The sequence below is a fragment of the Pelodiscus sinensis genome, chromosome 5 (assembly GCF_049634645.1).
Source record: "Pelodiscus sinensis isolate JC-2024 chromosome 5, ASM4963464v1, whole genome shotgun sequence".
NCBI lineage: Eukaryota > Metazoa > Chordata > Testudines > Trionychidae > Pelodiscus > Pelodiscus sinensis.
The window spans coordinates 10,065,042-10,090,707 of NC_134715.1; the positions used below are offsets into that span (position 1 = coordinate 10,065,042).

At 43.5% G+C, this 25,666-nt stretch overlaps 1 protein-coding gene across 1 annotated transcript in view; it reads right to left on the reverse strand.

The window, feature by feature from the left end:
* ANTXR2 (ANTXR cell adhesion molecule 2) overlaps positions 1-25,666 on the reverse strand; it is a 193,047-nt gene that overhangs the window by 108,461 nt on the left and 58,920 nt on the right. The window contains exon 10 of the mRNA XM_075929467.1: positions 22,046-22,115. Coding sequence (XP_075785582.1) covers positions 22,046-22,115 — 70 coding nt within the window. The remainder of the gene's footprint in view (positions 1-22,045; positions 22,116-25,666) is intronic.

Below are 25,666 nucleotides of genomic sequence, written 5' to 3' on the forward strand. Positions count from 1 at the left end.
TTTTTTTCCTTGTGTCCAGCTATGTTTTATTGTTATACAGGAGGAGTATGGCCCATTGCCATATGTCAGCACAGCTCTGGTCTGAGGGATTTCATACCCTGTGAAATACTGCTGACATTTCAATCCACAGTAACCTATTTGCAAAGTATTCATTTGCTCCTTACTTTATGAGTACCCAATAAAAGATTGCCATTTTATAATCCATTAAAAAAGATGAAAAAATTAAATAAAATCATGAAAGACATTTGCTGGAAGTAATAAATAATTTACCTCCAATTTTCACACACTGAAAATTAAACTGGCAACTGCTCAAAAAGTTATTAAAATGATGGTGACTAAAGATATTTTGGAATCAAGTGCTGGCATTAAATATCTAAAATGCTGCACATAGTTTTAGGTGGGGAAAATAGATTTATGCATTTAAAAGGGTGGATTTTGTTACAGCAACTACCTCAGTTAACGACATGTAGTTCTATTATAGATTTGATAGTGGAAGTCGAGAGAGAGAAAAAGTATCACCCTCATAATCCTCCTCCATGCCAGCGCATGGTGTGGCTGAACTAAATGATAGCATGCTATTATTTCTCTTAGGGTATGTCTACACTGCCACCCTAGTTCGAACTAGGGTAGCTAATGCAGGCATTCGAAGTTGCAAATGAAGCCCGGGATTTAAAAATCCCGGGCTTCATTTGCATCTTGCCGGGCACCGCCATTTTAAAATCCCCCTTAGTGCGGACTCCGTGCCTGCGGCTACACGCGACATGGAGTAAGTAGTTCAAATTAGGCTCTCTAATTTGAACTACCAGTACACCTTGTTCCACGAGGAGTAACGGTAGTTCAAATTAGAGAGTCTAATTCGAACTACCTACTCCATGCTGCGTGTAGCCGCAGGCACGGAGTCCGCACTAAGGGGGATTTAAAAATGGCGGCTCTCGGCAAGATGCAAATAAAGCCCGGGATATTTAAATCCCGGGCTTCATTTGCAACTTCGAATGCCTACATTAGCTACCCTAGTTCAAACTAGGGTGGCAGTGTAGACATACCCTTACTGATATCACTGTATGCACAAGGCCTGCTTCTCATTTACATCATTCTGGCAACGTTACCTTTACCTTAAGGCCTCTTCACATTCCCAAAGGGGTGAAAATGGGACTCAATGTGAATGAGACTAATCCCTGCATACTTCCAACTATGTTTATCGAGAAGACTGATGAGTAATCCTGTTCAGTACAACAGCCCCCATCCTACAATCAGGTTCCTGATAGCCAAGGGTCCACAGGAGTGTATCCAATTGCAGGATGAGGTCTTATGTCAAACGTTTTTGTTTAACATACATGTGCACACACAAAATGGTCCCTTTAATGAAACACATTAGTAGCATGCTCGGCCAGTTTACTCCCTTTCATCAACATTTTAATTGATCAGTATATCTGTCCTTTTCTCTCACACAACAAATCCCCACTCCCACCACAAAAGCCCACCACTGTTTGTAAATGAACAAATATTTTATGCATCAGCATTTGGAAGATTCCGTTTCTCACTAACACCACCCCTTTGAGTCGGATATCCTGCTTACTGGCCACTTTCTTACAGAGAAAACATGGTTTCATATATCTGTGTCAAACTAGCTCCATGAATCTGCTACAGACAATCATTTTCAAATGCGAGTAGCTTAATTGGGCATCTAAACCTATGCTTAGGCAATTGATTTAGCAGCTTTGCTTTTCTGAAGAGCTGAGCACCCACAACTTCCACTGAAGTCTTTGAAATATGTGGGCACCTGACCCCAAGGGTAATCAGGCCATTTATTTAGGTGTTTAAGGACACGGTGGTGACTGGTGTTACAAGCTCATACAAGACAGTGAGGTTTCTCTGCATGGGTGATCGGTACAGCAGGCAAGCGTAGTCTCGGCAAATCAGCTGATCCCCTACCCATGCAGGCAGGGATGGAGAGAGAGAGAAAACTTGATTCTGCCTTCAATGTGCCAGTCACTGCAACTGAGCCGGTACAGAGAAAGGGAATCAACACACGTTCTAGCTGGACCAGATTAGTTCCTGGAGCAAGCGAGGAATCAAGGACCACATTCTGACTCCTTGAGTCCTGCTGTAGTCCCTCATCTGTCGGGTGCAGCACACATAAGAGCTCCCCTTTTTGTTCGGTGTTTTGTGCCATAAACACTAGCATGGATTTGGGTGTCAGTTTGGAAAATCTGCAACAGTCCAGAGAACTGTTAACAAAATTCCTACATATCCGTGAGTCTCCATCAGGGGAGCTGACAGCCAAGCGGGGCCCCTGGGCAAGGTGGGGGGGGCCGGCTCATGCTCCCAGAAAGGGCGGGACTGAAGGCAGTTGGCCCTCAGCTACGCCGAGAGCGCGGCGGCACCTTCCCCCACCCAGTGCTGCCTGGAGCACACTCTGTGGCGCCCCCATTTCCACAGGCAGCCCTAAGAGCCACCCGGAGCATGCCACATGGCATTCCGGTAGTGATTTAAAGGGCTCAGTGCGCCGGGCCCCTTGAATCACTGAGCACTGGGGTACTTGCCCCCTTTGCCCTCTCCCTCCCCCATCAGCAGGCCTGGTTTCCATATCAGTGATGACAACATTTGAGAGAGAACAACTTACTCGGCCTGAAACTAAGGACAAGCTAGGCCCCAATGCAAGTTGTTGCACAGGCACCTGATGCAGGAAGTAAACAGCAGCATCTCCAGAGGACACAAGAGTCAAAGCAATCCTTGAAGAGCAGTGTCTCTGGCGAGCAGGCTGTGCAATGTGGAGAGTTTCAGGCTTGTGAGGTAACAGCAAACTCCTCCATTCTGCAAGCTCTTTAATGGCTGCAGATCTTCTCCATAGCTGCCCCTGCTCTCTTACCTACCTCCCTGGCACAGGGAGGAGATGCCGCTGCCCTTGATATGTTCCTACTGTGTCTGGAGGCACCGGAGCCTGTGACGCATGGGAGAGGCTTTGATCAATAGTGAGCACAGATAGCAGTGTGCTACAATTTTTGCTCACATTCTTGACACTTATTTCCAAAGCAACATGACCTACCTCATATGCAATGCCAATGGTTTTAATTTTGTAGTGCTAAAGGAATTAAAAACAGAACCCAGTCTTCCCCCAACCTGTTAGCTTAGCTGGGCATAAAACACTACCCCCATGTAAGTCTTCTTAGAATTCCTCCCTAGAGCCCCTTCACTACTGACTTCTTGATCTGCTGCTAGAACTGGTAGAAGTTGCAAGGGCCTGAAACATTTCACCAATAGGCAGCACTTGTGAATTTGAACCAAGGAATTGGAAGACAGCAATGCAATAGCTCTGCTCTCCAGGAATCATGGGAAATTGCAGTGCCATGCCATGAGGAGTCATTATTATGGTAAATCAGTCTATTAATTCAGCTCAAGATTCTATGGCCTCTGCATAATATTAAGCACTTAGTTCTGCTCATGCAGTCTTTCCTAATGCATTGGGAACACTGTGTGCCCTATTGAGGACAGTGAAGGACTGCATTAGAAATTACTAGTGATCTTAACATAAGATCCACGTGTCTTAACAGCCAGCATGCCTATACAATTCGCTGAAGATGTTTCCATCTGTGAATATTTCCCATTATAATCTAATCTTGTCAAACTAAATGTCCCTTTGTAAAATATTTCAGAAAGTTAATATTTATAATAGATATTATGTCTTCTCCTGAAGGCCTCAGGGAAAAAAAAACCTCTTTGACTTCTAGCTCAAATTCTTCTCCTAAATTGCTTTGGGATGGGGAGGGGGGGCTGCAGGAGATATGCACAACAAGAGTACCTGCTGCCACAAACCCCCTCTTCCAGATTTTTGTCTTCCACATTCATGGTACCAGACGGCTTTTGAAAGAAAAGGCTGCTAAATCATTGGTGACAGAAGTATGACCGATGCCAGAAAAAAGGTTTTTTTTATTTAGTTGCTGCAGATGTGCTCAAGGCATTCTGCACCCCACCCTAGATCAGTGTTTCTTAAACTGTGTTCCGCGGCACACCGGTGTGCCGTGAAGTAGTCAGAGGTGTGACACGTAGAACAACAGAGTTCAAAATGGCCGCCCTTAAAGAGGCAAGCGACTTTTCTTTTTCTTTGCTCAATAACTTTCCCCTGACCCCCCTTTTTTTTTTCTCTCAACAAAAAATCTTTGGTGTTCCTCATAAAAAATTATATTGTTTAGTGTTCCTCGGTCTTAAAAAGTTTAAGAAACACTGCCCCAGATTCTATTAGCATCCGAAACTTAGAAATCTGCTGGGCTGTCAGTGAAAGAAAAGAGTAGTTCTTAGTATGAGAAAATTTCATGTTCTTTTTTGGAGATGATTGTTCACACCTGCATGAACTATCTAGCTCTGGTGGGCAATGCTTTGAAGGGCATCAAATGTCTTCTCTGCTTAGGTTTTGGCAAGGTTTTACCCTCTGAGGTTGTGCAGGTAAATGGGGAACTTCAGACTACGACCTGTAAACTTGACTCATACCACTTCATGGATGGTGAGGATCCGCGGGAAACTGCTGGAACCAGATTTAGAGAAGGCTGCTGACACCTCCCTTAAGTAGAGAAGCATGCCTGCTTTCCTTAAGGAAGCCCATCTTAAGACTTTTGCTCAAGAAACCATGTCTTGACAATCTTACCAATCATCAATTTGTATTCAGCTTTCTCTTTCTGGGAAAGGTGACTGGGTAGGTTCTGAGCAATCAACCACTCTCACTAAAGCTAACGAAGGATTGTCTGCTGTAGGCAAAATTGGAGTCAGAAAGTGAAAAACACTTAAGTTACATGGACACTACAAATCCAGGAAAGCAAAGTTCAATAGCTTTAAAAAAAAAAGAGAGAGAGAGAGAAAAAAATGAAAAAGATGTTGTTTAGCACTTCCAGGAAGCACTCGGTCACTTCTTCCTGTACAATTCAAAAAAGGTTCTTGACCCAAACCTACAGATTCCATCCAACTTCTGATCTTGTTTATTCCCTGAGATTCATCTTTCCCATTTAGTGCATACTCTTCATAAATCTCATTTTTGCAACAAAGCAAAACATTGAAAGGGATATTCAGAATACTGCCATTTAAAATGGTTAGTCCAGCTATAACCCTGATAAAGAACACTAATTATTTCCAGCTTTATATCCTAGGACGTCTTGTATGTTACATGCAATTAAAAAAATAAGCTAAAATAAACACATCACCTTAACGCCAGCTTCTTGAATGCACAGGGTCAAATGCTCTGCAAGTGTTAACTGGTGCAGCACTAAATGAGTGGCACCCATTTATACCAGCAGAGAATTTGATCCATAATTATCTAATGTGTTTGTCAATGCATATAGAAATTATTTGTGTGGGTGGGTGGGGTGGGTGTGTAAAATGTGAATAATATAAATGTATAGATTTGTGAGGTACTGTGTGAGGTATAGCTGAGCTGATATTTGTAAGCATCACAGATTAAATAAATATTAGTGCTTTTTTAATAAGAGAAAAAAGGTTGAGTATGTAATCTGCTTTGAATTCGTTCTCCATCTGGAATGCTGAAATATGAAGACTAATTTTAACTTACAATTGTCATTAAATTACTAAATAATGTAAGATTGGAAATTAAGGATGAGCATTGCAATGTGATTTTCAGTGCTTTAATGTGCGTGTTAAAAGTGACAGTATGGTTGAATTGAAAACGTGTGTAGGTGACAGATGGTTTTAAGGTGGCTGTGGTCTAGTGTTATGATAACAATGGATTACTAAAGATTGGAACGGGTATAAAGTTGGGCGTCAACGCCGCCTTAACTTATTACTTCCTTAATTTTGTAATGCTTACAATGTTGCGAGAAAACATCTGGCCAACCTCAAAACTAAATTCATGAAATGACACTTTCAGTGGGAATCTCAATCTATGTAATACTCCAACACTCCCCCCCCCCCCCCACACACACACACATCTAGAAATATTTCTGTCTCTTTCAAGAGAACTAGTGATGCTGTATTGCTCTCTTTATTTGGATATTTATTACGTATTTGTGGGAAGAATCAGGCCAATGTTTTTGAAAGCACATTTAACTAAACCATATGCCTACTTAAATCATCCCCATCAAACAAGTTGTAGAATAATGCCCTGGTTCATTCTGTTCGGCTTTTTCCTTCTTTCTCAATGTGTTTATGTATATTTATCCAATTTGTTCTGTTGTTCTTGCCAAATTGCAGGTTTGAGATCTCCACTATGGAGGAGCAGCTGTGCTATTGTTGATGTCCTACAAAACAAAGGTCATAGACTGAGCCCATATTACTAGAACTAATGACAGCTGCATGTTAACCATTATGGTATGGCCAGCAATGATCAAAGTTCATGGACCTCTGAAAGTAAGAATAAATCTTACCATGCCCTTTGGATAACATGAATTCAAATCTCATTTTAAGAAGTCATTTTTGTGCAAATTAGCCTGTTGCACTATAGATACATAAATTAAATAAATAGAGCAGCAAGTGACCTTTATTCCTCCCACCCTTTACTGAAAAAGAACTTTAAAACAGCCAGCAACATGGACATATGAAAAATGAAAGAATATTCAACTGGGATAACCAATCCCGTATGTATACAGCCAATATTAGTTTTCTCGTTGCTGCCATTGATAAGAATTTCTGGCTGTTCAAGGCTGTGAAGCCATATAGCAAACAAAGAAATACACTAACACAAGACACTGTGTCTTTCAAAGTAGGTTACTTCCAAACCCATCACAGCAACTCCAAATAATGAAACATCTGGGTGGGACTAGTTCCAATGCCCTTTGTTAGGTATAAGAAATCAATCTCCAGAGTTTGAGAGTCCAGGCCTATCTGCCCCATGGGTGGCCTGATGTGTATTCCCTCTCTTTCCCTGCTTCCTTTCAGACCAAAATCTGAGTATCCAAAGTTTTTTTTTTTAATTGTTTCTTCTTAGGACTCAACATGCTTGTTGAAATGCCAATGAAGAGAGAATACAATAGACGAAGCAGACTAATGAGATGAGGCACATGTCCATAGATACAGTTCTGAGACTAAACAGCTGGCTTCGAGGCTGGCTGTCTAGGGCTACTTCACCAGTGTGGTGTTAATTATTTAAAAGCGAGAACTGGGGAAACGACTGCCACATCTGTCACCCACACACAGGCAGAACCTTCACTCATTGCAGGACCAGATGTGTTTATTCGAAACATATACTAACTAGCTATTTAATGGGTTAGAATCCTTAGCCAAAAGTTAATTAGGCAAACATATTAACCATCAGTCACCTTATGCGGCAGCACTTTTTTTTAAAAACTTTAATCGGTTTTCATAGGAGATCTACAGGGGAAAAAAAATAAGAAAAATAACACAATACCACCATGTCATGTAGTGATAGTAAATAATGATACACTGAATACTTGTAATATAAAATGGCTACCATATGTTAACATTCTATGAAAACAACAATACTCTAGGAGATCTTTTTAAGGGCACAAAAGAAGCTCCCTCTCTAATAAAGACAAAGTCAAGTATCTGTCCCAGACCTGAGAAAGAGCTGGAAAGATTCTCTCTTTCATCAGTAGATGGCTGCCCAGTGAAAGCTACTACCTCTGTCTCGGTAATATCCTGGGACCAACCTGGTTAAAGCCACACTGATATGTGGAGGAAGAAAGGGGAGTTTTATATCCACTGCTTGAGTAAACTGAAATAACTGAGAGGAAAAGTTTTGCTTAGCAGAGCCAAGTCAGAAACTTTATAAAAGCTGATTGCTCTGGTTCAGCATATATTATACATATCCCAGAAGATACCAGCACTACCATGGCAGTCTGCCTGTGTAATGAACTTACAACAAATGTGACTGGCCAATGTAACATGCTGTTGTTATGCAGGAGATTAAATTCAGAAGCAATTTTAAAATTCTGGCTCCCAGACTAGTGTCACTGAAAGCAGGAATGGGGCACAGATTTGACATGCTTCGTTTCCAAGAGGGAGTCAAGGGGATGGGAAAGGAAAGCCAGTATCTTCACCAGCAACTATACAGGCCAGCTATTTTATGGAGCACGTGTTGGCTGACCGTGAATGATCTCACTGCCCAATAAGCAGGTGGGGCCCTTTTGTCTGGCTTGTTGGGAAAGGTGTGTTCCCCTTTTAGGGCTAGAAAGCCAGAAGGCTATCTGCTACACATGGAGACGGTTCCATCTCAGGCTAGAATGGGGACAGAGGCCTGGTTGTCCCTCAGAAATGGCCGGACACCTGTGCAGAAAAATCCCTCTCTTTTTCACCTGGACCAAGCTGAACTGTACCTCTCTTTCACCCCGCCCCAGGACAGCAGTTGAACTACCAGGTTTCATCACGAGCCATTGTGGCTTTACGCTAGATGTTCCTTTCTCAGTGGGCTGGGAAAGAGCTTTTTCCCCTCACTCCTAGGCCCGTCGGCAGAGGGAGCAAAGGGGATAACTGCCCCAGGGCCCAGCAATTCTAAAGGGGGCAGGGCTCCCTACTGCGGCAGCAGCGGTGCACAGAACCCAAAGCCCTTCAAAATCAACGCTGGAGCACTGTGCTCCAGAGCCCCTTATGGGGGGTGTGGGGAAGACCTGTGACAGGCCCTCTAGAAGGCACTAAAGGCAGACTGCCACAGCCCCACTCCTTCTTCCAAGGCCTCACCCCTTCTGGGAGCAAGGAGCCGGGCTCTCCCCCACATTGCTGAAGGGCCCAGCAATCCTGTCAGCTCCCCAACTCACTCCAGACTGGCCAACAGGAAGTGGGTTTTTTCACCTTCCCCACAAGTGGGATGGGGCATAACAGGGGGCAAACAACAAAGGGGCAATTTGGTTATGAGGTCACAACTCGTGATATAAGCTTAGGACCATGCACGTCCTCCCTCAGGCAGGGATGCGGTGATCAGGCAGAAAGGACTGGAAAACGATGTAAAGGCATTATGCTTTCCAGGAGAGGAAAGGGGTGGGGGTTTCTTATGACTGGTATAGTAAGGAGTCATCCCCCCTCTTTTTATAGATCCCCCTTAACTCTCATTCGGAGGGAGGGCTGGCAAGGTCCCAACAAGTGAGTTTGCTGGGGACCAGGATGAATGAAGAGGAGCAGTGGGGTGAGGAGGGCAGCAGACTTGCCGGGCCCCTCGGAGGGGCTGGTTCTGTTTTCCTGGGAGAGGGCGGAGCCTCAGAGAGAAGGGGTGGGGCTGAAGTAGCCAGCCTTCAGCGCCACCCGGAGTACACCATGACCCCACCCCAGCCTTCAGCGCCACCCGGAGTACACCATGACCCCACCCCAGCCTTCAGCGCCACCCGGAGTACACCATGACCCCACCCCAGCCTTCAGCGCCACCCGGAGTACACCATGACCCCACCCCAGCCTTCAGCGCCACCCGGAGTACACCATGACCCCACCCCAGCCTTCAGCGCCACCCGGAGTACACCATGACCCCACCCCAGCCTTCAGCGCCACCCAGAGTACACCATGACCCCATCCCAGCCTTCAGCGCCACCTGGAGCACCCCGTGTGGTGCTCAAGCCGTGATTTCTGTTCCTGCAGAAGCAGCAGCAACCAGAAGCTCCAAGCTCTTTTGAATCATCAGGTGTCAGAACAATTGCACCCCTCCTCCCATAAGTTGGCCTGGCAAGCAGATCCTCTCCCCCTTCACCCCCTACCCCCCGGCATATGTAAATAATTATGGAATTACTTCCACTGTACAATTTTATCTGTCGGTATTTTGCAGTAAAGCCACAGCCTAATTAAACCGCATGCACTTTCCTGTCCTCCTGCCAGCCGAGCCGGACAAAAGACAGTTATCTATAAAGCAGATTTGAATAATCACAGTATCAAGTACTTCAACGCATGCATCTCAGCTGTGTCTGGCTTTGCATCATGCACTTCCCCACTGTTCCTCTTAAATCTGGTGCTGCATGCCAACCAAGACTAGATTTCAAAATCAGAAAGCAGGCTCAAAATACCAACACTTTTCATAGATGGGCTTCAAGGAACTATACAACGAAAGGGAAATACGAGCAGTAACGGGGTGAGAATTGCATGCTTCCGCTTACAGAATGCTCATTTACTCGGCACGGAGGTTTGGTGGAGACAGGGACTGGAGAGGGCTTGGGGTGGAATCTAGCTGGAGTTTTTCTGCCTCACAGTCTGCACCACAATTAAACAGCCCCACGAGCCCAAGTTCTGTGAGCCTGAATTAAGTGGCACAGTTCCAGCAGCAACTTTCTAACTGCAGTGTACACATACTCTAGGAGCTGGGCCAAGCCTGCAATAGGCTTTCAAGGGAGGTTCTGGTGCCCCATCAACGAAGGCTTTTAAGAAGAGGTTGGACAAATACCTGTCAGTGATGGTCTAGTTTGGCTTGGTCCTGCCTCAGCACACGGGGGTGGACTAGCTATTCCTCATTATTTTGAAAACCAAATTTTCACCCAGGTTTTGGACCACAAATGCACATCAAGCAGACTGATTTGAGAACTATGCTGCTTCCTGCATTCTCAGGGTACGTCTAGACTGCATCCTTCTGTCAGCAGAGGGATGCAGATTAGGCAGGTCGACATTGCAAATGAGGCAGGGATTTAAATATCCCATGCCTAATTTGCATAACAATGGCCGCCGCGTTTTGCCGACTCAGCACTTTGTCGGCAAAAAGCGGCAGTCTAGAGGGGGATCTATCAAGAAAGAAAGCCTTTAGGGATCTGTCGAACAAGGCTTTCTTTCTCGACAGATCCCCTTCTAGACTGCCGCTTTTTGCCCACAGAGTGCTGAGTCAGCAAAATGCGGCAGACATTTTTATACAAATTAGGAACAGGATATTTAAATCCCTGGTTCATTTGCAATGTTGACAGACCTAATCTGCAGTCCTCTGCCATCAGAGGGATGCAGTCTAGACATACCCTCAGTATCCTGCCTGGCTGATATGGAGAGAATATTTTCTAGGACTGAAGGAGAGTGAGTGAACCTTGGAAGAGACAATTTGAAAAAGTTGCTGTGAGCCTACAATACTTAGTTCAACCTTTTGGAATTTATACAGAAGTTCCTTATATAAAGTGTAACAACAGCAAACCGTTTTTAAAAGAAAATAATAAGGCATCGCATTGCTTTTCTTTCAATATTTTTTGCTTTTCTGTATTTGTTGGTTTTTATTGCCCTCCCCTTCTAATATTAACCTCAATATTTATTCAGAAAACTGTGAAATTAATTTTTTCCACCCAATTTCATCTTTTTACTTTTTGTAATAAACACTGATAATTTTCAGAGAAATTTTAAACAAACTAAAAACCAGAAATGAAAGGCCTTGTGCATATGTTATCCAGAGCAAAAAAAGTCAGTAACCCTTTTGCACAGAATAATTACTTCTTAAATTTGTGCTCTGGGAATGCAAGAAGCACATTGCCACAAACTTTCACTACATACCATAGGGTAAGAAAAATACCTATGCCTGTGTCATCACATGCCATGAAAAAAACGAAAAGAAAATAAGTACGCTGGTCCAGTTTTAAGGACACTTGTTTAAATAAAAGAGAGCAGAAAGATCAGGAGAAAGGGAGGAACCTGCAAAAAAGAAAAGCAAGATAGTCCTTAACCAGCAATGACCTAATAAGACTATATAGGATTTATTTCCTAATGAGTTCCACAGAAATTAGGAGATATAATTGGATTTCTCAAGGGAAAAAGGCCAGTTGAATAATAGTTTTTCATCTTAGAAAACAGCCTTAAAAATAGGGAAGATATTGTATTCTGGAATAGGAACAAACTTTGAAGTCCTAACAAGGCTATGTTCTGAAATCCTCTATTACTGGCATATTGGCTTTTTGTGTGTCTTATTCAACTCAGATTTTCCTTAAATTTTCCATGATTTTTTATATGAAAGAGTTAAAAGACACAAACTGAATTACAAAGAAATGGTCAAGGGAAAGACAGAGTGATGGCCCAGAAGAGAGAAACATGAAAATTAAGAACTTGAGGAATGGTAGTGTAAGAGCCACACAATGCTGTTTTTGTTTCCTAGGTCCTTCTGAGCTTCCTTTGCATTCACAAGGGAGTGAAAAACAAATGAGGCAGCTGTTGGCAACAGGAAGAACAAAGATTTCAATGACACAAGCTCCTCTTGCCTGGGTGTCTGGTTAATATCCATCTAAAAGCATGTACAGAATTGGTACTTGCCGTTCAAAAAAAAATCAAACCAAATGTTCAGTACTAGCTGGTTCATGCAATCTTAGCAGCATGCAAGATCATTTTCCACTACTTTTGTTGCCCTTTGGGGACAATTAACTATTATTATGTTTTTAAAACAGAACTCAAGCAATACTTTAATGACCTTGTATTTTACATGACTTACTTGATAATCTGGCTCATTTTCCCTAGCTAATTATTGATATGTACACAAGATACCTTTACAATTATTTACCACAGAAACTACATTATCTTGTGCTCCTTCCTATGGTCTTCAAACCGTCCACTATGTATTAAAAGCAAAGTAATGAGTTGTAACAATATAACGTTTCCCACTCCTGAATGTCTCTGTGTGTAGTGATTTGCAAGCCCAGAATGTAAGTAAGATGTTCCAAAGCTGGAACTGAAGTTGCACTTTTCCCTTCCTGCCCCATCAAAACAACGCTTTACTTGGATTTTCCTCTCCTTTTGTCTTACTTAGGCCACTACTGCAATTCATTTTAGACAGGACATCATAAGTGATAGTCTCTAAAAATGAAGCCACCATCTCTGGAAGATGGAGCAAGTTGGGACATTTTATCTAGGTTGGGGCACAGGCAGAACATGTCTCTGCATTGCGACAAAGTCTCTGTAAGCTTAGGGGGGCAAGAGGCCCGGCCCTTACTCTCCGACAAACCAGCCTGCACCTGAATGTATCTACCAACTTTGGTGCTCTGCTTTGCTCATAACAGCAAACAGATTCTGCCATTTTTATTTAAGATGAAGAGTGCTTAGCCCACAAGGGTTTCCTCTGAAATCGATGGGAATATGCCGAGTAAAGGAAACTCAGTGGAAGGGTGAGCCAAAATCTGGCCCAAATAAGGTAAAGATGGAAATCACCTAGTACATCAGCCAATGTATCTTCCTGAAAACGTAAGTCTGCTCCCTTCTGTACATTTACTAGTGTTTTGTCCCAAGTGATGGAGCTATCACCAGTACCCTTGGGCAATGCCAGTCTGATAGCTCTGGCTGCCCGTGAGATTGCCCTGATATTCATCATGCACCTATTCTTTCTTCACTGCATCCTAACTCCTAAGTACATCCCCTTTCCTCTGCCCTGAAATTGGTCCAGTTTATCAATAGCTTTCTGACAATGGAGTTCCCACTACTGAATGCAACATCTGCAGGTATAAAAGAGGAATTATCATTTCATTTCTCCATAATATGATGCGCCTCTGGGGACGCATCTCCAAAGGGCACTGACCTTCCAGGCTGTCAGGTAATTTCAGATATAGTTTACCATCTTCCATTACTCTACATCTCTTCAACTTTGCTACTCCTTTAGGTTTCTCCAACCAACTGAACATCTGTATTTTGCATTATTGTCATCCCAGGCACATTAGCTTGCATTGTCCCAAATTTAATTTTGTTTTCTTATTTTCGCAACTGTTTCTAAAGTCTTTAAGTGCTGCTGTTACGTTTTTCTGTCTTCATATGCCAGGGCAGGCAAAATACGGTCAGTTGGCTGGATCTCGCCTGCCAAATCTTCTTATCTGGCCCACCACTGTCCTACAGCCCAGGAAGACCATGGTGCCAGGATATGTGCCTTCTGTGCTCTGGCACGCAACTCAAAGCGGCTGACTGTGCGGGACATGCGTATCTCTGCATGCTGCACAATGCAGGCGAGGGGCTTCATGCACTGCACCCACCCCCAACACAATCTTTCAGCTTCCATTGGCTGATAACCAGCCAAGCTGCCTGGGCCATGCTTGTGGCACAGGCATCATGTGCAAGGAACACTCCCCTCTCCCCCGCCGGACATGCAGCATGCAGACACACATGGCCCCTGCAGCGTGGTAGACAAGGAGCCTCCTCCAAGGTCCTGCTGAGCTGCTGACTGGGAGCCACCGAGGGTGAGCTCCTTTCCACCAAAGCCCGCACCTGACACCTCACTCCCTGCCCTAGGTCACAACTCTGCCCCAGATTATGCCCCTCCTTCCCACACTCCTCCCCGTCAGAATCCTCTCCTGCACCCCTACCTCTCCCAGACCCTGCACCCTAATCCCCTACTTTAGGTCACTACTCCAACCCTCTGCACCTCCTCCCCTGGTCAACCCCCCCCCCAAAACCTGCACTCCAAACCCCTGCCCCTCACAACCCCCTTCTTCACCCAACCTCCATCCCAGACACCACTCCTCCTCCATTAATATCATAGAAAACCGCGGCCCTTGACCACTTGTAAAATTCTAGAAGTGAACCACCTCATCAAAAATGGCTGCTCACCCCGTCACGTACAAAAGCTTTCTGTGTAGCGCATCACTGAAGAATAACATAGATAAACTCTGCTTCATGATCATTACATGAAATTGCTAAATAAGATCAAGACTTTCAGAGATCCCGTCTTTTTTGTTTTGTCATTATTACCCCACACACACTCATTGGCATGCATACCTATTGTCCCTAATCGGCACATAACCAATTTTAAACTTGTGAGCTGGCCCATGCCTTCAGTTGTTTATAGTGAGGCAAATGCTTAAATACCTTGCTGAACTGAGTCCTCGATTCTGATTTCACTCGATGGAGTGAGCTAAGTACAAACGCTGTGTCAGTTTCACGCAGGCTATGTGAACCATAACATCCGTTTTGGGAGCACGCCAATGATGTTGCATCTGCATTATGGGAAGCCCTGTACTTCTCTGCAAGTCTATTTTGATTGCAATGATTACTTTACAACCTCTCAATTACTTCCATTTAAACAAAAGCCTGGAACTCGCTGCACAGGCCAAACGCTGCTCACCTTGTTTACAGCAATACGTGCATGAGGAAACCAAGCAGGATTTTAGCCTGAAGAGCTTGCACAACCAAATTCTTATCACTGGAATCTGGCAGTGAGAAACTAGAATACACATAACTCATGTCAACCAGGAATGGAACTTTTATGTCTGTAGATATGTACTCAGATTGTTTAATTTCAATAAAAGATGGTACTGTGGGGGAGCATTGCTTAAAACTAAAAGTTGATTGAGATTATTATTGGCATCTATGCTGCATACACATTAGCTGAAATGCAGAAACTGTTGAGACCAATTCAAAAGCTGTTTAAGACACTAAAAAAGGTAGACAAATATGGTCTTGATTCTGGTCCCACTGAAGCCAATGGGAATTTTGCCACTGACTTGAAAGAATGGGAACTGTGCTGGATACACAGTATTTGAAAAACTGCCGACTGAACGGAGTAGAAATAAAGAGCGATATTAATAGCAATACTGTATTTTAAAACAGACATCAGTTCCTGTAACAAGCCATCTAAAAGCGGTGTCAAGAGCCCTGTGTTATCTCTGCAAGGATTGATGACATCAGAAATAGCTACAGCTAGCAAGGAAGGAAGGGAAAATCTCTGCTCTGCTTTAGCTGCTTAGGATCTCTTGCAACTACAAAAGGAGAATGATGGAAAATTAAGGTCAGGCTTTTAGAGGAGATGGCTTTCAAATATTTTATTTTAAAATGTAATTGGGCATCATTTTTTAAAAAAATCTCTAAGGGCCAGACATTTGACATGAAGCAGACAGGGTTCATATGAGCATCACCTCGCAAAAAACCAGGCATAGATCCTTGGAAGCCCCAAAACTGCTAAGGGAGAGGGACAGTGTTATGTCACAAAGTGAATGCAATCTCCAGCCCCACTAGGGACCAGACCAGTGCAAAACACCGATAACGGTGCACAGGAAGGAAACAAAGTCAGGGCAGAAGGGGTTCAGTGCACACCACCAGATGGCCCTCAACAGGAATTAAAACTACTCTTTATGAGCAGAGAATCCAAGGGGAGGCAAACGGCAATTTATATCTCCTTGTGCCAAGTTTGGTGAATCTGGGATGAATGAGTGGAAATCTACTAGTTTACACCCGGTGTGAGACTGGCCCCAAATGTAGAGTCTAGAGTTGCTCTGGCTTATTGATTGTTTCTGGTTTTCAATTCAATTCACCTTTCAATTAAAAAGAAACACGAATCGTCAAACAGGAAATCTCATGTGATACTCCTAGCTGTTCTGCTGACCTCCCCTGCTCTGGGGTGAATTTCACCCTCTGTGAACTTAAATCCCAATTTAGCCCTGTTTAAAGTGACAGAAGTGGTGCCTTCTGCACAGGTGTGAATTTCACCCTGAGCTCTTAGTTACACATAACACAGTGCTCCGTATTTACAGATATAAAAATCCCAAGTGACATCTCCTTTTAGTTCACCAGGTGCCTACTAAAAAAAAAAAAGTTAATTTGCATACAAACATCATTCTGCCTAACATAAGTATTGTGAGGAAGAGTTATTTTTTAGGCATGAAGTTGCATCATTACACTGCCACATCAGCCGACAATGCCACATCAGCCTTCTTCATGTTGCTATCTAAAAATGTATGACTTTGTAAGAACGGCAATTCTATAAATCTACAGGCAGTATTTTGTGGGTATCTAACCAACTACAGTCAGCAGTCAGATATAGAGAGAACAGAAATATCTTACGGCATTTATCCAATAAAACCAGTGGTTTGCCAACCATACTGATTTATTTTAGGAATTTTTGGCATCTCAATCTCCATGCAGACATCGCTGTCCTTTTAAAAGTTTTTTAATCCATCAGTCCTACAAAAACTGTGTAAGATAGGAAAACATAAAGGGAAAACTACCATATGCCTGAATTTTCCCATCTACATAGGAAACAACTCAAGGCAAGTTAAATTACAAAATTAACTTAACCTGATATTTTGTTGTACTTAATCTACATAACTTTTCTAATTTCATTAGAAAAGAACGTTGCGGAATGCAGATTGCTGCTGCATTAGGAAGTAATATTAGATCCACTACATGAGGAATTATTGGGATGTATCCAACAACAGTCTGAGCTGTGCCAATGGAAAGTCAAGAGTTCATAAATGTCCATTTCGTTCGTAGCTGTCAGTCGTCTGATTTGCTTTGCACTGCTTATCTTTAGAACAAAACCTGTGACTTTTTCTTTCGTGCAGTGTTTTTGGACATACATGTTACAGCTGGGGAACTTTTCTAAAGAAGAGTTACACAGAATCTGTACATATTGTAATCTGCAGCTTGTATTTCCTCTGAACGCTGCTGAAAAGAACTGCCCTGCAGTTAGGTACTTTCTTTGCATTGCAGTTACAATATGGTATGTTGTCTTCTGCTGTAACACTTCACAGCCCAACAGCACGTTCAAATACTTTACACTGTGTTTCATTACAGATCAATAAATATTCCGTACATTTCACGTTCACTTGGCATAGTCTCAGGCAAGTACTAGCTATGGTGGAGATTAGTTACAAGCTCAGGATTTCCTGTGTTTAGGCCACACTGTGAGCCTGAGTCACCACCGCATTTTCTGCAGTTTTAAGCCAGCGTAACCCTTGGTTGGTGAGGAGGGAATGAGTTTTTAAACCAGATTGATTTATGGGAAAATTCCAGGTGATAAATTGTTTTTTTTTTTCATTACTCTGTGTGGTGTCAATTCATCTTAGCAGAGATCAAAATCTATTTTGCTATGGCTGAAGATTCTGGACCTTACTAATTTCTACATCACTCCACTCGTATGCCAGCATATCTCCACTGAAATCAACAAGAGTCACCCTGAAGTCATATTGCAACAGAACAAACAGACATCTCGGTTACAACAAATCAACACCACGTCCGGTTATGAAAACACTTGTTTTATTATTAGGACAGGCTAGTAACTGGATTGCAAGCTCATCCACTCTCCCTCAAACCTAATCTCCACATTTTGCAGTCATTATGAAATAATACAAGCTCCCTCTCACTCCTCCACTGGAGTTCATCCCTGGGAGGTATTTTAGGCTATTCATTTGCAACTTTTCTCCTCCAAAGCACTGTCCATCATACAAAACAGACGTGCATCTATGTGAACTGGTGACACAGGCTGCCAGTTGTTAGCTAGGGCCCTGATTCAGGCAAGCAACCTGTCACACAGGTGGCTAGCCCCTTTAAACGAAGCTGGTCCAGCTCCCGCGTGCTAAAACAGGTGCTCCCAATTTGGCCAATTAATAGGGCAAGGCAGTACCTGGGGCTAAAAGAGTCAGGATGCCGGTAAGCAGGGGAGAGCTGCCAAAGCCAGGGACAGCAGACGTCCCCTGGGGAAGCTGCCAAAGTCCTGGGGGAGGGGAGGCTGCGAGAAGCTGGAGCTATGCAGAAAGGTCTTTCCAGGAGAGGCAGGCAGTGCTCTGTTAAAAAGAGCACCGAGGAATATTGCAAAACGTCCTGAAACAGGTGGTACTGGGAAAGACAAAGGCAAAAATCCCCTGGGAGCAAGGGTACCATTTATGGGCAGCTAAAGGAGGTAGTGGCCCCCTTCGTGAAATTGGAACCCCTGGATTTCATATTTGAGGTCTGCTTAAAGCCCAGGCCCTGACTCCACAGGCAGTCCTTAATTGCAACAGAGTTTGAGATGCTTGCAGCTTTGCCTTTGGGGCAGGGAGAGTAAGAAGAACCAAAAGCTGGGCATTCAAGTCATTGAAGGATCATTAGATGATCATGAAATCACTGCTGATCACTCCACTTAAACGATGGGGAGGGGGAGTAGGAATGTGTGTTGTGCTGCTGGGATTTGCATCCGGATCACCGTGTTAAACTTTTCATAAATGTTCTTGAAAAAGGGGTGAACAGGGACTAATCCAAAGCTGACTGCAAAGAGCTACAAAGAGAATTCACAGAACTGGGTGACTGAGCACCACGTGGGGGGCCAGATGGAATTCACTGCTGATAAGTGCAAAGGAATGCATATGGGAAAATATAATCCTAACTATAGATAGAAAAAGGTTGGGGTCTAAAATAGCCGTTACTAATCAGGAGAGAAATCTTGGAATCCTTGGGGATAGTTCCCTGAAAACATTTGTTCAATGTGCAGTGACAGTCTAAAAACTAAAAAGCTAACAACATTGGGAATCTTTAGGAAAAGAATAGATAATCAGACAAAATGCCATGTTGCCTCTATATAAAGTTATTGTATGCCCAGATCTTGAATACTGCATGCAGATCTGGTCACTCATCTTAAAAAAGATATATTGGATTTGGAAAAGGTACAGAAAGGGCAACAGAAATTATCAGGAGTAAGGAACAGCCTCCTTATGAGAGATTAACAAGACTTGGCCTTTTTGGCTTGGAAAAGAAGTGACTAAAGGATGGAGAGACATGTTAGAGGTCTCGAAAATCATGAATGATGTGGAAAAATAGAATAAGGAAATGTTATTTATTGCTTCACTAACATAACACAAGAAGCTGACCCAATTACATGTATAAGCAGTAGATTTAAAACAAAACAAATTATTTCTTCACAGTCCACTTGTGGAACTCTTTCCCGGGGGATGGTGGTAAGGCCCAAACTATAACAGGGTTCTAACAAGAATGAAATAAGTTCAGGGAGAATAGGTCCATTGATAGCTACTAGCCAGAATGGGCAGGGACGGTGTCCCTAGCCTCTGTTTGTCAGAAGCCGGGAATGGGCAACAGAGGATGGACCATGATGCTTGCCTCTTCTGCTTATTCTTTCTGAATCATCTGGCATTGGCCACTGTCGGCAGACAGGATACTGGGCTAGAAGGACCTTGGGTCTGACCTAGTATGGCCATTCTGATGTTCTTATATAGAGCTGAAATGTATCTGCCCCCTGCTGTAACCCACTAGACCACACTCCCATTTCAGAGCTGAGATAGCCCCCAGGAGTCCTGATGGGGTCTGGCTCTCTTGACAGAGTTAGGAACAAAGTAAGAAAATACATTAAAGGTTTAAGGCTAACTAGTGTCCCTTAAGTGACTTGCCATAAGATGTCAGAATATGTTAGTGTTAGAGCTGAGTAGGTCTAATATTTATTTAACTTTCTTTTTTTATATAGGAATTAGATACAGTGCTCCTGTCAACTAACTGCTAAATTGTCTGCCAAAAAAAGCAGAGTTTTCCAGTGCCAGGCCCTGGATCGAGATGATGGGTGGATGGGGGAGGGTGGATGGGGTTGGTTGCCAACCCTCCACTCCCACATTTGGTACTTGGCTTGTACTGAGCATGCTCAGTAAAACTGCTAAAGTCTCTGTCCTCAGTCTGTCCCCCTCATGCTCTCACTCCCTGTCCTCCCCCACCATAGCATACACAGGTCATCCCCCCAACCAAAATCTGAAAATGGTGCTCCTGCCTGGGAGCTGTAACCCAGGGCGTTTAGAGTTTGCAGAGTAAAACCATGCCTTGAAAGAGACACCGGGTGTGACTGTGGATCCTTCATGGGCTGGGGAGGAGCCAGCACCTTACATGTCTAGATTCGGGGAAACTTTGTAAGCCCCTGCTTCAGTGGGCGACAGTGGCGTGGTCACGGGTGGGCCTGAGTGGGCTGTTTCCCACGCACCTTGCATCCACACCCACCGAGGCAAGCCCTCCATGGCTTTCCTTGTACCTCAGCTTTTGCCCTGCTCCACCAGCCTGTTCTGCACTCCAGCCAGGAACGGGATGAAGCGCGGAGGCTAACCCTGATCCACCTGGCACTGCACCTGGGGAGCAGGGTCAGGTTGCCAGGACTTACCCCCTCTGCCTGGCACTCTGGCAGGGGCTTAACCTTGCCACTCCCATCATTGCCCACCCACCCGAAGTCCCACCCAAGTAAGCCTTTCTGGCAACACCACTGGTGCATGAAGCCTCCTAAGGGCAGTAAACTGCTATTCTGAGTACTGATTTAGGAACAGAAAGCTCGTCCCAAACTCCTCCTTCCTACTGTAATAGTTGTTCTCTAAGGGTATGTCTAGACTTCATGGCTCCGTCGACGGAGCCATGTAGATGAGTTTACTAGACATAGGAAAATGAAGCGGCAATTTAAGTAATCGCCGCTTCATTTACATCAAAATGGCTGCCGCGCTGTGCCGATCAGCTGTTTGGCGGCACAGCGGGGCAGTCTGGATGCGCCGTGGTCAACAAGGGAAGCCTTTGTTGACCACTCCAGCACAACTCATTTCATGAGGCATAACAGAGCGGTCAACAAAGGCTTCCCTTGTCGACCACAGTGCATCCAGACTGCCCCGCTGTGCCGCCAAACAGCTGATCGGCACAACGTGGCAGCCATCTTGATGTAAATGAAGTGGCGATTATTTAAATCACCGCTTCATTTTCCTATGTCTAGTAAACTCATCTACATGGCTCCGTCGATGGAGCCATGTAGTCTAGACATATCCTAAGAGTTAATGATCTGAGAGGCTTCCCACTCTTACACTGTAAGGACATGACAGCTAATTATAATTGCCACAGAGCTCTGATTCCTGATGAACACAGTAGCATTAAACAGGAAACCTAAGCACAAGAAATTAAGTTTAAGCTAAAGTGATCTTAAAAGCCTAGGGCATGTCTGAATTTGGGAGGTGGAGATCTCAAGGCTGTAGAAATAACATACAGCCAGTGACATCTAGAATAAGGCTAACTTAGGCATGATGTTGTTAAGAGATTGCTGCAGTTATGAAATTAGTGCCTCCTTTTCTCATTACATGTTGAGCAGTGGTACATATCTTGACACATAATTTTAATAATAGCTTGTAAGTGTCACAGATAATGTAAGAGGTTTAACAATGAGCCCAAAGATTATCCAGAAGAAAGCATCTTAAGTCCTATTAAAGAGTAGCAAATCTGCATAATACTTATGACAAGCCAAACCTTTTCAGGGTTTAATAAACTAGCTGCATATTCATTTTCAAGGCACCATCCAAATCAGTGTAGACACGGATGACTATTGAAAGCCCGCTCCAAAGCTGGCAAATACTCAGGGAAGTAACACAAAGAAGAAAAATAGAATTGCCTTTAGCCAAAACCCCACACAATTAAATTTAGCAGTAGCTGATACAGTCCAACAAGATACAGAACAAAGGTTTTACAAAGTACTTACTGGCCACTTTTATGTAGAACGGGTGCTGGACAGAGCATAAAATTGGATTCCACCCTTACTGGTTTTTCATCTGAAAAAGAAAGCATCACATGACCTCAACATATTGCACTGTAGTCACATGGGAAGCTGACATGTCTGAACATGATGCAATCCAGTTTTCTTCAATGAACTTTGGATATTGGTTTGATTCAAAGCTGCCCTGACTTGTCAGGGTCGTGAACTATTAAGGTCCCAATTCAGGAAAGCACATGTGTTTAAATCTACAGGACAACACTTATGCCCAGGTTTCCATATAAGTGTCATTGAGTGGCTGAAATTAAGGGTGAGTTTTAGAGCAGTCCAAGATAAGGATACTTCCTTCAACTGTGAAAAAAGCATCTTTAATAATACTGACAAAGTTGTTACTAATTAAAAGGAGGAGGGCAAGTTCTTATAAGCAGGCCTGTATTCCTAATTTCCATCCATTATAGCCAATGGCCATTATTACAACAACTTACAATTCTGTAACATTTCTCATAGTGTCAGACCATGCCCCACTGTTCTGCAGCGTGACGGGGGAGTGGGAGGAGTCAAGAAGCTCCTATGCAGCTGCTGGGAATGACTCCAGTCCTTCCATACCTGTCCTGCAAAGGGCAAAGGGACTTTCCCATCATGTGTACCACTGAGAGGAAGTTTGACACCTGGAGGCAAAGTCTCTCTCATAACTCACCCAGTGCTATTCTGGGGCTGGGCCTTAACGGCACAACTGAGCCCACAATCAGGAAATCACCTCTCTGCAGAAGTAAACTCCGAGGCAACTCTATTCCGTACTTAAAAACAGCCATGCATGCAAATGGTTTGGGGAGGAAGCTGTTGCTTGATCGTGGAGATGCACATTACATCTGTGTGCGATACGCTCCGCACAAACTCCTCCTCCTCAGACCTGAGGCAAACTGCAACGGGGGGGTTAGCACATGGCCATATGCTTTTGTCTTACGGGTACATTTTATAGTCCTTCATTATTATTACTAAAATGCTGATTGATATTTGGTATTTAGTAATAATTTTTTACAAATGTTAGAAAATAACCCTTCCAAGTCTAACATCTAAAACCAAAAGAACCTACAAAATTATTGTTTGCCCCCAGGCCAGTCTTACAGGCAATCCCAAGTCAGGGAGTGTGTCCCACACACAGGGTTCGGGTGTATGGTCTCAAGCCCTTTCATTAGGCTTATGAGTAGCAGGAATTTCTTGAGAGGAGGAAACCCACTTCATGGGGCTGCCTTTCTCCTCTCCTTTTTGCTCAAGGCACCTCAGACCTGTGTTAAGCTTTTATCATTCTTGGCTGCTTGTCTTCTGGGATAAAAACTACCCTGGCTACGTGGCAGCACCATGCAGCACGCCACCAGCTGTTGTCATTTACAGGAGGGCAAAGAGGATGTGAAATACTATCATTCTCCACTTTGTACTAGTGTCAATGACCCCACAAGGTGCAGGGCATCAGAGAATCAGGCCCCTAGTGCCAAATGTTACTGACCTATGATTCTAGTAAAAGTAACAGCATCAGATGTCATGCCTCAGCAGCACTTCTGGCACTGCATGCTAGCAGTAGCATTATGAGTAATAAATGCTAAAACTGTTAACCTTCATGGTAAGTTGGCCTAAACATGGGAAACTGTGAATTTGCTGAGCTTTTCCGGGAGCACTGAAATATCTCCTTCACATGATACTGTACAGTTTCCTATTTACAATACTATCTTATTAATGCCTACAGATGATCTCAGAGCACTGTACAGACATTAAATGAGCCTCACAGCACTCCTGCCAGGTAGGTCCGTAAAATTATTGCTATTTAAGATGGGTAAACTGAGGTACAGAGCAGGGTTCCCTCTAAGCTGAGCAGGAGCACAGCATCACAGGTCATTAATCAGCCTTGCCCAGTCAGAGGCTCCCTGCACAGAGCTGACTGACTGGGTGGAGGTGATTAATCACCTGTGAAGCTGTGCTGCCGCGGAGCTTAGAGGGAACACTGGTCCAGAGAGGTTAGATGAATTACCCATGGTCACAGAATGAGGTCACTGTCCAAGCCAGGAATAGAACACCTGACTCTTAAAGACTACGTGGCTGGTCTGCATGCCAATATCCACGCTGAAAGTACCAACATTTCCAAAAACTTCTGCTGTTTCTCCCAAATCTGAAATATGTCCAAAGAATAAATAAAGTCAAATTTGTTCATCAGAAACATTGAGATGTTTCAAGTGTTCCCCAAGCCATCTGGATACTGGGGAATACTGCAGCCACATGTGCACAAATTACTTTTCCCTCCTCTGAATTATAGCCACTTCTGACCAAGCCCACAGCAACTTATGTATACAGTCAGAGCAAATTAGCACAGGGAAATTATGACAGTAGGTCAGAATGTCGTAGAAACTGAAGGACAATTTATGTAGGCAGAATGTAATTACCCAATTTGACTTTCGCCAGAACACCTGGGCTAGCATATTTACTTTTATGAACTCTTCTGTGAGACCTTTAACAAACACAAATGATCAGACCACATTTGTGCACAAGAAGTTAGGAGAATCTGGGGGAAAGTGAGTGCACTGTATGAATTAAAAACTATTCAGTTCCTTAGAAACGCCTTCAAAATCCTTCTGTTTTATTCTATACGCCTACTCTTAACTCATTTCGCAATCACGGCTTATTTTTAAGGATATTTACTTCTTACGGCAAACTCCACTGACTAATCACTTTGGTTCCAGAACACCCAAAATAGCAGCTTTTCCTAGGAGAACCCAAGTCGTAGTCATTTCTGCCAGTACAAAGCGGGTGTAAAACATGACTGAATCAAAATGGTACCCTTTTACATTCCCTTTGCACTTGTGCAAATGATCACACAAGATGCAGGGCAACAACAGCAGCAAAAAAAATCAGGCCCTGAATGTTTTCCTGAAAATGTACATTCTCTTTCCCTTAACGATATTTGTTAACTGAGGTTTCTAAGAACCGTGTAGAATAAAATCTGCTCTCCTGCACTCATTAAGATCTTTTCTGACTACAGCTCAACTCCTGAAGTCCTTCACTCAGGTATCACTCCCAACTGGAGTTTTGGCTGAATAAGAGCTAAACTCGGTAGGATTTGGCCAAGTATGAATATTAATAAAAGCAAAAAATACATACATAAAGAAAACTGTTCCCTTGGAACTGAAAAAGCACACAGAAAGGTGTTTCTATTTGCAATCATCTTTTTTATAAACAAATCCAAGAGGTGAAATTAGCACATTAAGCCACTGCTATCCACACTGGCGTTCATTTTTCAAATTGCTAAGCAGAACTTTCACTTACGAATTATTTTCTCAGCAGAGCTCCAGCAGATCACTTGTGTCAATTATTCTTTACACGAATTATGGCAATGTTACAATGATTTTTATACCAAGCCGTTAACTGTATTGTGTACGGTCATGTGTGCATAATATATGTCCTACACAGCTCACATTACCTCTTTCCATCAACTCATGTATGTCTATTCTGATGTACTATCAGTATAAACTTGTATGCACTAATATATTCTGCAAAACCCTTTTTCCTCTCTCTTGTTGCTTTTCTTAGGCCTGGTCTACACTTAAAAGTTTTACCAGCATA